The sequence below is a fragment of the Azolla caroliniana genome, unplaced genomic scaffold (assembly GCF_043228905.1).
Source record: "Azolla caroliniana isolate FFs.n. ecotype wild unplaced genomic scaffold, voAzoCaro1.0.p SCAF_6, whole genome shotgun sequence".
In the NCBI taxonomy this organism is placed as follows: Eukaryota; Viridiplantae; Streptophyta; class Polypodiopsida; order Salviniales; family Salviniaceae; genus Azolla; species Azolla caroliniana.
Window position 1 is genome coordinate 12,662,601 of NW_028230441.1, and position 13,191 is coordinate 12,675,791.

A 13,191-nucleotide genomic window follows, 5' to 3' on the forward strand; every position below is an offset into this window, starting at 1 on the left:
GAGGAGAAGGAAGAAGAGAACTTGTTAGGGTTTGTGGAAGACAAAGAGATGAAAGGAAAAAATTGGTTCAAAGAGAGAGAAAGAGAGATAGAGAGATAATTGAAAGAGAATTATTATATTGAAGAGTAAAATGGATTACAAAGAGTAGGCTACAAAATGGCGTTGAACCAATTTAGGTTTGGGATGAGTGGTAGATCCCTATTTATAAGTAATAGAGAACACTCTAGAATATTCTAGGTTATCCTAGAATCTAGAGTAATCTAGAAGATTGCTAGAGTATTCTAGAAGGTTCTTGTGGTATAGAACACTCTAGAATATTCTAGGTCATTCTAGAATGTAGAGTAATATAGAATATTCCTATGATATAAGATTTCATATTCTTAACATTATACATATAAGAATATTAATACAATGGTTAAGGATTTGACATGTGTACAACGAGGTCATGGGTTCAAATCCTTTCGAGTCATAATGTGAGTGTCATGATTTTTTCGATGCATGATGTGAGTGTTATCATGACACTCCTCTACACCTGGGAATCTTCCTGGGTTCGACATCATTACTGACACCTTTGTTCTTCTTGAGGTGTCGGCAGTCCTTCTGGAAGTGTCCAGGTTTCCCGCAATAGAAGCCTACACCTGGGAATCTTCCTGGGTTCGACATCATTACTGACACCTTTGTTCTTCTTGAGGTGTCGGCAGTCCTTCTGGAAGTGTCCAGGTTTCCCACAATAGAAGCATGTTAGCTTTCCTCTAGACTTGGATCTGCCATGGGACTTTTCCCTTCTTTGTGGACTTCTCTGTTTGTTCCTTCCTCTATCAGTATGTTGAGTCAAGTCAGACTCCGACTGGGACAGGACACCCTTGTCCTTCCTTCTTGTCTCCTTGTTCAAGATGCTTGTCTTTACCGCTTGTAGAGACAAGTTCTCATCTTGACACGAGGTGTTGCAAGTCAGCACCAGATTCTCCCAGCTATCCAACAAGGTACACAGAAGTAGGATGGCCTGCATTGCATCCTCAAGGGGAAACTTGGTTGCCGCAAGTTGGTTCACATACCCCATGAATGTGCTTACGTGCTCGACTATGCTTTCCCTATCCTTGTATTTCAACCTCACAATCTTTCTCATCAAAGATGTTTTGTTGAGGGTGTTCTTCCTCTCATATAGACCTGACAGCTTCTGCCACATCTCATTGGCATTTGTGTCATTCGCCACATGTTGAAGAACACTTACGTCGATGCACTGTCTGATAGTGGCCACCGCCTTCCTGTTCAGGAGTTTCCGTTCAGACTCTAACACCCCCGTGGGTACTTTTGCAGTGTCAATGGGTTCGTACAGGTCTTTGACTATGAGAAGGTCTTCCATCTTTATCTTCTAGTCTACATAGTTCTGAGAGTTTAGAACTATCATACCTGGGATGCCGCTCACACCTCCTTCCATCTTTCACCTCATTTCTCTGATACTAGTTTGTTGAGATGGGATTGTAGATTTACAAACAAGATACGTTGAAACGTATAGACAAAATGCAAAGAACATAGAGACACACAGAGTCCCTAAACAAGGAAAACCATGGGAACAAAGATTCCGCTATACAAACAGAGAGCACAAGAATGGTTACAACTCTTCTCTGATACTCAGAGGATAACCCCTTAGGGTTCTTAGCATGTTCATTGAACTCTATTGTCGCTCTCTCTCCAACGCTCACACGCTCACCTCTCTGCAACTCACAGCTACAAAAACTCTAATCTGTATCTACTATTCTACACTTCTGTTCTGCGTTCGCAACTTTTATGTTTGCCCTAACTGTATTTATACTTATACACGATATGCACTATTTACAAATGTAGTCCCTACTACTTTCATTCCTATTATTATACTAATAATAATAGCAGTTAATAAGCCAACTGATGTACTAGTCGATTCGACTAGCTGACTCCAGTGTCGATTGTCTAGTCGGCCCGACTAGTTGTTCTTATCTTTGACTTGGATCGTCTGTTGTCGACTCTCTCTCAATCGACTCTCCATGTCCTAGATTGTCAGCTACGGCTTGTCCGACCAGTTAGCTACGGCTTGTCTTCGATTGTCGGCTCTTGGTTCGACCAATCGGCTCCTCCCATAGGAGGGACATCTTCCTAACACAATCTTGGGTTCTTTAGTGATCCCTTGAATACTTGGTCCTTGTTGCTACAACAACACGATAGTTGCTTCTAGTTGTTGCACGCATAATGCCAACTCTCTATGTTGTTGTTGCGTTTGCGGTTTTTCTACATAGATTTGGTGAAGATCCCCCAACAAACGTTGATTTTCTTGTTCCAATGCTACAAATTTTTCTTTCAAGCACTGAAATTCAGAGAAGACAGATTGGTATTCTTGTGTGCTAACAGTTGGCATTTAGTATTAGAGGAAGGAAAGATAAGAAGATTAATATTAGAGGAAGAGAGGATAAGAAGATGGGAAATTTGGTTCAAACTGTCCGGAACAGTACTCGAAGCAAAGAGAATTAGTACTAGAGATGTAGAGAACAGAGGAAAGACTATGTGAGGATCATGAGAGAGATAGAGAGAGAGGAAAAGAAAGAATGTGGAAGAGGGAAGTATGATAACAGAAAATATATTATATGAAGAAGAGTACAAAGATACCTATGAGGTTTAAGACGGGTGTTGAACTGAATTGGTTCAAAGTAATGCCATATGCCTCTATTTATAGGATTCTCGGGAGTATTCCTGAAATTTCTAGAATGTTCTAGAGTAATCTAGAATATACATAATTTTCTATAATGAAATAACAAATGAAAATAATATCTTTTGTATTACAATTGTAATCCTATGGTATGGCCTCGAACTGTATAACATAAGGTGAGTCACGGATTCAATTCCTTTTGGGGCCATATCATGACAACAACTCACTGAGTGCCGTCTTGTACCCATCTTCAGCTAGCATGCCGATGGAGACAAGACTCCTATTCAGATCGGGTATGTGCCCGGACTTGGCGCATGGTGATAAGACTTCCATTCGGTAGTCGAATGGGTATTTCACCTCTTTCGGCGATTCGGCACTCCTGTCCATTGCCGAGTCAGACTAAGCCATTGTCAATTGAATAGTCCGAAAACCATTCTTTGTGGGGGTCACATGGAAGGTGGCGCCCGACTCGAGCAGCCAAGTCTGTGCATCTTGTGTACTAAACGAGATCTCTCTAGTCGACAAGCCTTCTAGTGAAAGGACTTCTCCCAACCGGGATTCGGCAACATGTATCTGGTTTTTGGTTGAGGGGTGATTCAAGTCAGAAGAGCCAGTATACTGATCGAATTTTCGCCTTTCTCCCCTTATTGTTTAACAACCAACAATCGGATATGTTGTGGCCGGCCTTTCTACAATGTGCCCAGTAGACGATTGGCATTCCACTTCTCAACTTCGACCGCTGTCAGTCGTTCCTCTTCGGCCGGTTCTCTAGACCATTCCCTCGAAGAAGTGAGCTTCGGTGCTATCATCGATGGTGAGGCCCATCGATTTCCTTCGAAGCTCTTTCGACAACACCGGTCCAATCGCTTCGTCCAACGTTAGCGTCGATGAGCTATTAGTGATGGTTGTGCAAAAATCTTCCCAAGTCAACAGGAGGCTCGAGAGAAATGAACGTGCCTTGATTTCCTCTTTGAAATTCAAACCTTGCAAGGTGAGTTTGGTCAACACCCGACTGAAGGTGTTGATATGGGAGGTTGTCAGCTCAGCCTCCCTCATCTTCATGTTAAACAATTGCCGAATCAAAATGAGTTTTGACGAGCTCAACTTCTTCTTGTACATAGATTGTAACTTTTCCCATAGGGCGAATGTTGTAGTCTCTTTAGCCATGCTGAAGTAGACGTTTGCGGCCAAGTGTATTCACATGGTCGACCTCATTATTTCATCAAGTGATCGACATTCCTTTTCTTTTATCGATACGGACTTGTTGTTGTGCCGAATCACCTCAGTTTGACATCTGTTGATCAACACGTCCTGCATTATCTCCTTCCAAAGGACAAAACTTTTGCCGTCAAATTTTTTGATTTCACAACTTGTGTTGGATGTTGAAGCCATAGTTCTTTTGGAGGTGTTTGTTGGCTTCGTCCTTTCCTTCAAGCTTCTTCTTATTGTATTGATGTTGCTCAGGTTCCAAGACCTGCTCTAATACTAGTTGATGGCAACTATATGGTGCCTTGTCGACTTGTGTGGTGAGGTTGGTCAACTTATGCGAAATATGTATATAGATCTTGATTGTAGGAACTAGAAAACATGAGACAAGTAAAGATATGGAGTATTGTTCAATCACAAGAAAGATATACAGAGAATGAGAGTGAAAGACAATTACGTGGTTCTTCAAGATAAAGGTAGTTTATTCAAAATCCCACCAAACATATTACAAGACTTAGTTCCCTCTTATTTATACTTAGGGTAACTAAGCCCTAACTATGAAAGGGTGTTCACAGTAAGGGACAAATGGGTGGAGTAAGACCTTTAGCGCAACACCTAAGTGGATGGAAGAAAGGGTTATAATGATATGGGGTTTTCATTACCTGGTGGTTTCATGTGATCAAGGCAGTTCGGTGTTTTCGATTGATGCTACGAGTGGAGTAAGACTTTTAGCCCAACACATAAGTGGATGGAAGAAAGGGTTATAAAGATATGGGGTTTTAATAAGCCCATTACCTGGTGGTTTCATGTGATCAAGGTAGGTCGGTGTTCTCGACTGATGCTACAAGCTAAAGTATTCATTTGGAGAGTTATGGTTGGAGCTTTACCATTAGGGGATGCATTAAAGAAAAGAAACATTGAGAGAGGAACGTGCTTCTTTTGTTCGGTGGAATTGAAACATAGTAGGCATCGATTTCTTTCATGCCCGATGGTTTGGAGGTGTATCAATTTAGTGTGGATGTCTCGAATTGGAATAAGCCTATTGTGTTTTTGTAGATATGAAGAACAATGAACCAATGCCTCATTTCCAAATTATTATTGAGTTCCTCTACATTCGACAGTAGCATTTAGTGAAATAAGATATATTTACAGAGAGGTGAGAAAATTGGGTTTCGAACCCAAGATATAATGCTAGTAATGTAAACAACTTACCAACAATATTAGCTTCAAATATGGTTATATTTTATTATTGTCCATACTAGGGTTCACGAAGCACAACAACAAGCCCACGTGTTGAAAGGAAATCTAATTTGACATGTCGCACAACAAAGCTTTGACCTTTTCATCAAGGGTGTTACCTTTTGTGAAATATCTTTAAAAGGCTCTAGCAAGTTTACCTTGCCATAATATTTTTACTACTCGAATAGGGACATCAAGGATTTTTTATACCATGGTGTTTTAAATGCACACATTATTTTTGAGATAGAAAATTTTTATTATCATTTTCGATGGTCAAATATGGCCTATGTGACCAAAAATATAACATTTTCACATAATACATGTGAAAGTGAGTAGCGACTCTCTAGATGTTCAAGAACTTGAATGTCACAATCTGGTGTGCACACTCTACATGTGAGAGAAAAGAGGCACACACACATAGAGAAATACACACAAAGAGAGATGTTATGTATTTACATATATACGAAGGATGTCCTTGACTATTGTGGATGCATTAATTATACCTAACATACATTCTACATATGCTCAAGAATATTTTATCTCTACTTGCAAATGTTTCCTATAAAGTAAGTCAAAACATCGTGAAATTAAGCATACTACTACAAATGGGTATTGGTTTACTACAAATACACATATTCCCTCTGGGTAGATTTTGGCAACTTGTATATCCTACCTAAATAACAATGTCAAAAAAATCAAAGGGAATATTCTATGTTTTCAAATAAATAAAATGAAAATTCTCCAAAATTAGATGAAAGAAATCCAACTATTGGAATCGTTACATGGATACTTGAAGGAAAAAAGAGAACCCTATTCTTGATTGGAAATTGCTAGTGTTAATTGTTGAGAAATAATTGCATTGTTCATGTTGTTTTTGATTTGGCTGTTGGCTTAGAAAGAAAGGGTGTGGGTGAGTTTACGTTGCATATTCTAGACTCATGGGGAATACATCTGTAAGGTTATCAAAAGACAAGGCAAGAAAGCATGCATAATTGGCTTCATTGAACTTACATTCATGAAATGTACACACATGCAAACAAACACATTGAGAAGATAGCCTTGAAATGTGTTTTGGAACATGTAGAAGGCATGTTGAAATGGTAGGTCGTTCGTGGCTTTGAATCTTGAGAATGGAGCATGATGTTAGGTATTGTATTGAGTTTGAGATCACGTACACACGCAATTTGCTCCGGCCTTTACAAATCACTTTTGAAAACTAAGACTGAAGGATTGAAAACAGTAACATCATCACCTTAATGATGACACATCCATGTGTTGTGGGTTTGTAAAGGCAACCCTCTAGCTGGAAATTGAATTGAGTGGAAAATTACATTTTGTTATTATTCTCTTTAATGTTCAATGTTATGGGGTTTTGGGGGTTGCTAGAGGTAAGCAGTAGGTGGAATTTTGACTCTCATGGAAAATATACATAGTCATGCACAATTGAAGATTTGAATCTAAGTTTGGCTTGTATTGAGAACATTATTATAATCTCAAGATGACTCGGTGTGCATTCATGGTACAAACATGGATAAAGATCATCATTATTGACATGCACATTCATGTTGCAAAATTACTCGTTGGGTTGAATAATGAGAACATTGTGATTTGTGATCACAAATTCTAACACACATGAATGCACTTAAAGAGTTGACGTTACGTAAAGTGTCCTCTGTCCTATTTGTACGGGAGCTGCCTTTTTTCTTTCTTTCTTTTTACTAACGAAGTGAGAAGATGTGGATAAGGGATTTAAGAAGACGCGGAGCGGAGGATGACAAGGCAATGACAATTGCAACTTGCCCATACGAGAATACATCAAGTTCTATGGAAATGCATGGAATGGAGGAGAGAAGTACATGAGAGATACAATGACTCGAGTCATCAACCATGTGCATAATGCAATCAAAATGGTTAGGTTACGGGATGAAGAAATCGAGGCGATCCAACAAACAACACATTGGTATAGAGAAGGCTGAATCCTCGAGACATATATGACAGCCAAAAGCTTTCATTAACAAGCGAAAGCATGAGGCGATGATGATCAGTAGATCGACAAGTCAACGGAGACTCAAGTACATACATACATATGTATATATATATATATATAACTCACGTGGACGGCTGTGGGTCGGTCCTTCTCTGCTTTGTCAGGCCAAGGAAGGAAGGAAGGTGGGTGGATTGGATGGACCTGCTGCTCCTCTAAAGAAGTTCTCATTCCTACACACACACACACACACACACACGCACACACTCTCTCTCTCACTCTCTCTCCACACACACAAACTCTCTCTCTCTCTCTCTCTCTCTCACACACACACACACACACACACACATTTTCTCTTTAGTTACGTTCTTTTTTATTATTCTTTCTTCCTCCTCCTTCTCCTCGCTCCTCGCTCCTCCTCCCTCCCTCACTCACTCCTCGCTCCTTCCTTGGTGGCCATGGCCACGAGCACAAATACATACTCTGAACAACCCTTTTCTTCTTCTTCTTCTTCCTCTTCCTCTTCCTTCTCCTCCTCCTCCTCCTCCTCCTCCTCCTCCTCCTTCTTCTTCCTCCGTCTTCCTTCTTCTTCTTCTTCTTCCTCCTCCTCCTCCTCCTCCTCCTTCTCCTTCTTTTTCTTCTTTGTGCTGCTGGCTATGGATCCTCAATTAGCTTCTTCTGTACAAACTGTATCCCTCATAACCCCTCCTCCTCCTCCTGATCCTCCCCTCCGCCTCCTCTCCTTTCTCCAACAGATTCAAGTGTCTGCTGCATCCTCCTCCTCCTCCTCCTCCTCCTCCTCCTCCTCCAGCAGCAGCAGCAGCAATAGCAGCTATCACTCACCTTCCTCCTCCTTTGATCCCAAGACCTATGTCGATCTCCCCCTCCGCTACCCATTAAATCCAACTTCCATGGCTTTCAACGCCCTTCCTCGCTCCCCCTCTGGCAGAATTCCCCCTGGTAACTATTTCTTCTTCTTCTTCCTCTTCTTCCTAGTACATATTATTATTAGTAGTTTCTGAAGAGGAAGATCGAAACGAAATCACCTGTCTTCCCTTTGTGCCCAACACAACACATTTCATCATTGCATTGTTTCTGTCATTATTTTCACCTGCTGTTTATCTACTTTATACACATCTTCTTCTTCTTGTCTCCCCAAACACAGATCTTGTCTGTATTTCAAATACCCTTTTTTTTTTCTTTTGCGGCGCCTCCTTATTCCCATTGCAGTAGAAATTTGTCTCTTCTCCCTCTTCCACGAACTCCTCTGTCTTTCTTTTTTTTCCTCCTTTCAATACATTCTCCTAATTCCCACACTTTGTTTTCCCTTCTTTCTTCGTTATTATTTTGGGTTCTGCCTTCCTTCGTCTCTAATTTACATTCACAGAGGTATTTCAACAGTTCATCGAGGACTACTTTGACAAGGCAGGCAGTGACCTGGTGGAGCACACACCGTCAGATTACAAGGCCGAACCAGCAGGCTTCCTGCCGGGGCTCCAGGACGCCCAGCTCCGGGTTTGGGCCCTGGAGGTGCATGCCGTGTGGCCCCGTCTTTCTCGCAGAGTCTCCGAAAGCGTGGCGGAGGAACCCGGACAGCACACTCTCCTGCCGCTGCCCAACCCAGTCATTGTCCCTGGATCCCGTTTCAGAGAAGTCTACTACTGGGACACCTACTGGATCATCAGGTCTTTTTTCTTTACCACTTCATCTCTCCAATGGTTCTGTCTATAATATATATATATATATACACACCTCCACGTTCTATTTGTCGTAAAAATGGGTACGTGGTTGGTTTCAAGAAAGTTTCTTTGCATTATGTATGCTGATTGGGTCTTCTTCTTTTCTGGTTTCCCATTTCTGTTATGAGTACATATATGCATCAGAAAGTGATGAGGACCTACTCCGCATGCCTTTTAAACCTCACATAAGCAAATTATTAGAATCTAATGGATATGCTCTTAAAATCCACTAACTTCCTAAATTTACTTAGTTTTTACCGAAAGCCGTGCATAAGGATTGCTAGATGAGCTGTTCCCTGTATATATACATACATGCACACCCTTAAGAATCTCATGCCCAGATCATAACCTTCCAGGCACATCCACTATCCACATTAATTGGTTGATGTGTTTTCTCATAACACCCTTTTGGTAGTAGGGCCTGGAAACTGAGAATCTGGACCTGCTCTAATTCATCATATCCCTGTAAATAATGCTCGTATATGACACTGAAGATTAACCTTCATATTTTATTTTCTTTAATTTGCAGAGGTCTCATCGTTAGTAAAATGTTTGATACCGCGAAAGGCATGGTAGAGAATCTCCTGCACCTTGTGAAGGTATATGGATTTGTACTAAATGGAGCAAGGGCTTACTACGAGAATCGAAGGTCATGTTTTGTTCTTGTTTGCCAATTCTTGCTTGTTGATATCCTGATGCAGTGCATCAATTTCTAAGGTTTCGATGGAGTCACAATCCTCATTATCTAGTACAAAGTTCTTCTGTGTTTGACAATTACTTATGATTTAAAATTGAGGTTAATGTGACCAATGTGAGTATTTTAATTGTTGGAGTTTGGTCACAATTTCTCACAATGATCCTAAGAAATTGCACAAGTAAACTCCAAAGAGTGAGATAATATGAAAATGCTCTCTGCTTCTAAACTTTTGGAAAGTGGTCACGAACTCATTCTAAATTAATTATATAGAATCTCAACGTTCACTATTCTGTAATAGATCTTGTGTGTAAAAAGAGTGAGCACAGACACCACAACCAGCTTTTTCACATTTTCCTGTGATTCAAGTAAACTTTTTTAAAATTAACGAAAATGTTCAAGCTTGACATGCGTGAAATCTCCATACAAGCTTCAATCATTACTAATGATTTAATTTATTCTGGTAAACTTCCTAAGGTATCTTTGCTGAAATGCTAACTTGATTTGCAGTCAGCCGCCTCTTCTTAGTGCCATGGTTCGGGAAGTCTATTCTGCGACCAATGATTCTCGATTATTAGAGAAAGCCTTGCCTTTACTCATTCGGGAGCACAAGTATTGGACTTCAGGTTAGAGTGTTTTGTTTTGTCTTTCAAAGGATGGAAATTCTAAGACTCGTGTATCTGAGCATGGTATCCTTGTTTCACAGATCCAAAACAGGTCACTATTGTAGATGGAGAAGGGCACAAGCATTTTCTTAGCAGGTATTTTGCAGGTTGGAGAGCACCACGCCCAGAATCTTTCACCATAGTAAGTGCTTCGGTGAAAGATGGAGACAGAGATTTGTTTGTTACAACACTTGACAGAATTCCTAGAATTGAGGAACTTCTTTTCCTTGCTTCCAGGACATGGATGTGGCAAAAAGTGTCTCAAAAAGTAAACGAGAAGATCTTTATCATGATATTGCTACAGCTGCTGAAAGTGGTTGGGATTTCGGTTCACGTTGGATGAGGTTTGCTTTGTCCTTTGTCAGCATCTCAAAGTATATATTCTAGTATTTGTCGTTGTTGAAGTATTGTTGTTTGAACAACAGAGATCAGCAGAACCTTAGGACATTGTTCACTTCCTCCATCGTACCAGCAGATTTGAATTCCTTTTTATTCCAGGTGGGGAAGCAATTGCTCTCAGTGAAAACTAATAAAATTCTAGTTTGAAACTGGTTGACTCATGCACTAGATGATTTTCTCACATTACTGATCCTGGCTGTCATATTGTTATGATTGCTTGCACCTTTCTCCACTTGCTCACTGCCTAAACTACGGCTGCCTCTATTAAAAATCTCTGCAGAGATATTCATTGCCGAGGAGGATACACAACAAATCCACTCAAGCTTGATATCTTAGATGCTGAATTTTATGAGTAGCCCTTAGAATGGATCTTTCTATACTAAGGGGTGTTAACCTTGATTGTGGAATTCTCCTTGGCTAGCTTTGGAGAAAGGTGAGGAGCATTTGGTGAACTGCAAATCTGTCAATAGTTTCAATTGTTTCTATTAGATATGAGATGCCATTAATTCCTAATTGCCAATCAATACTTATATCATCTGCTTTTTACTATTGTGTGCTTTTCAACTTTAAGAGCAGATGGAAAACAATATTGCATTCATAGCAAAAACGCTAGGGATTCATGCCACTGCCAAGAAGTTTGCAAATGCAGCCAGAGCACGGAAACGGGCAATACAATCAATTCTTTGGAATGAAAAGATGGGGCAATGGCTTGACTATATTCTTGATCCTGAGGAGTGTCAGATCTGTGACAATGAAGTACGATCAAATTAAATTCTTTCTATATTATGCCTCACTTGGATTGCTGTTGCGTATGTCTCTTTGCATGCAAGACTCTTAAGGATAACACCCTTTCATGGTGTTGCTTGCAGAAAGTTTATAATTGGAATGAAGAGGATCAACATAAGATTATAAGCGCCTCTAATTTCTTGCCACTTTGGACTGGCATTTTGAGTGCAGGTATACATAAAACATATGGGATCATATGTAACATGCATGTTTACTATGAAAACAAATGTTGCATGTGATCATCATCCATGATTTATTCTGGAGTCATCTTGTTAGTTGCAGTGCCCTCTTCTTATCCATATTTTGTCTGCATCAGTTCATTCCGATGAATGCCAATTTAAACCTTTTCCCTTGCTTTCAATGTTCAGATGACTCAAATATGATGAAAATAATAGATGCATTGACTCACTCTGGGCTTCTTTGTCGTGCTGGAATTGCAACATCACTTAGGGAGACTGGACAACAATGGTGAGGTTTACCTTTTCTTTCACACAACTAAAAAATAAACCAGAATCCTTATCTAGGGATGGAGTTCTCTGTAAGTTTTGGGATTGAAATGCAATAACTATGATTGTTTCCAAACGAATGTTCCATGGAACTAAAAATATAAAATGACTAATGATAGAGCTATGAAAAATCCACTGTTCCAAATTTAGAAATCCATTTTACATAATTGTGCAGGGACTTTCCGAATGCATGGCCTCCATTGCAGCACATGATCATAGAAGGCTTAATGTTGTATGGCTCTAATGAAGGTAAAGCCTTGGCTAAGGTCATAGCGCAAAGGTGGATAGAAACCAACTTTGTGGTTTACAGTGAAACTAGTCATATGTTGGAGAAGTATGATGCAACTGTATGTGGGGGAACAGGTGGAGGGGGAGAATACCAGCTACAGGTAAATGCTTTTCCTTTTATGATGATTGATTCAGCTTTTAAAATGGCAGTTTTAGATCTTTGATATCAAAAGCTTATACTGTGTGCTCCTATGTTTGAGGGGATAGACTGGATTTGGATGGAGTAATGGTGTGGTTCTCTGCCTACTTAATGACTTTGGGCCTTCTTTGAGGGTCTCATCGGTTTGTGCTGTAGATGGCTCTTTACGAGGTATTTTCCTTATTCAATTATCTCCGAATCATGGTGCATAGATGACAACTTTAAAATGTGCTAACTCTTGTTTAAGGATAATAGTTTCATTGTTGCTGTGCAGGTCCTTCAAGCGATTTGTGCAGAGGCTAACTGAAGGATTTATTTTACCTATATCTACATTGAACACTATTTATTACCTTACTCTCTTATAGACATACTTATAGACAGGAAAAATATAGAATCCAGAATAACATGGAGCAAGCAGTTATGTACTTTTTATTTTGTGTTGAAAGCTACATTTTTGCTGTAAATGCTCATTTTTAAAGCTTATTAAATAAACCTGTCTCTATCCCACACAGGTCAAGAGGTCTAATTGATGATGAATATGTACTTAATGACAGTTTTTTAGGTCCCTTTTGTTCATTACCTTGTCATCTGATCAGAAACTTTTGTATTGCCTTTCCTTAAAAACCTGTTATGGCACGATTTCTCTGATGTGATAATTTGATACCATACCATACCTGTATACTTATAGCATGTTTTCTTGTGGAGTGAAATCACATGTATTAAGAGAATAATGTAGAAGACAGTAAGCTGGATCAAATAGAAATGGTTGTACACTTTTGATGGTGGACTAAGTGGTAACCGTTCATGACACACTTACTGCACTACTCTACTTGTCTGGCACAACTCTACCAATATAGCCAGGCGACAAA

General features: G+C 39.9%; 1 protein-coding gene across 2 annotated transcripts; it reads left to right on the plus strand.

Moving 5' to 3' along the window:
* Positions 1-7,537: 7,537 nt before the first annotated feature.
* TRE1 (trehalase 1) lies at positions 7,538-12,937 on the plus strand. 2 transcript variants are annotated; one of them, XM_087321443.1, is made up of 13 exons: positions 7,550-8,066; positions 8,494-8,791; positions 9,375-9,494; positions 10,050-10,165; positions 10,246-10,346; positions 10,442-10,548; positions 10,630-10,702; positions 11,180-11,359; positions 11,473-11,560; positions 11,758-11,857; positions 12,071-12,284; positions 12,391-12,493; positions 12,597-12,937. In XM_087321443.1, the coding sequence occupies exons 1-13, from the start codon at positions 7,565-7,567 to the stop codon at positions 12,623-12,625; spliced, it is 2,031 nt and encodes a 676-aa protein (XP_087177569.1). In that variant the 5' UTR covers positions 7,550-7,564; the 3' UTR covers positions 12,626-12,937. The 2 variants fall into 2 exon arrangements, with proteins under 2 accessions (XP_087177570.1, XP_087177569.1); XM_087321444.1 differs by lacking the exons at positions 12,071-12,284; positions 12,391-12,493; positions 12,597-12,937 and having other exon boundaries at positions 7,538-8,066; positions 11,706-11,844.
* The last annotated feature ends 254 nt before the right edge of the window (positions 12,938-13,191 follow it).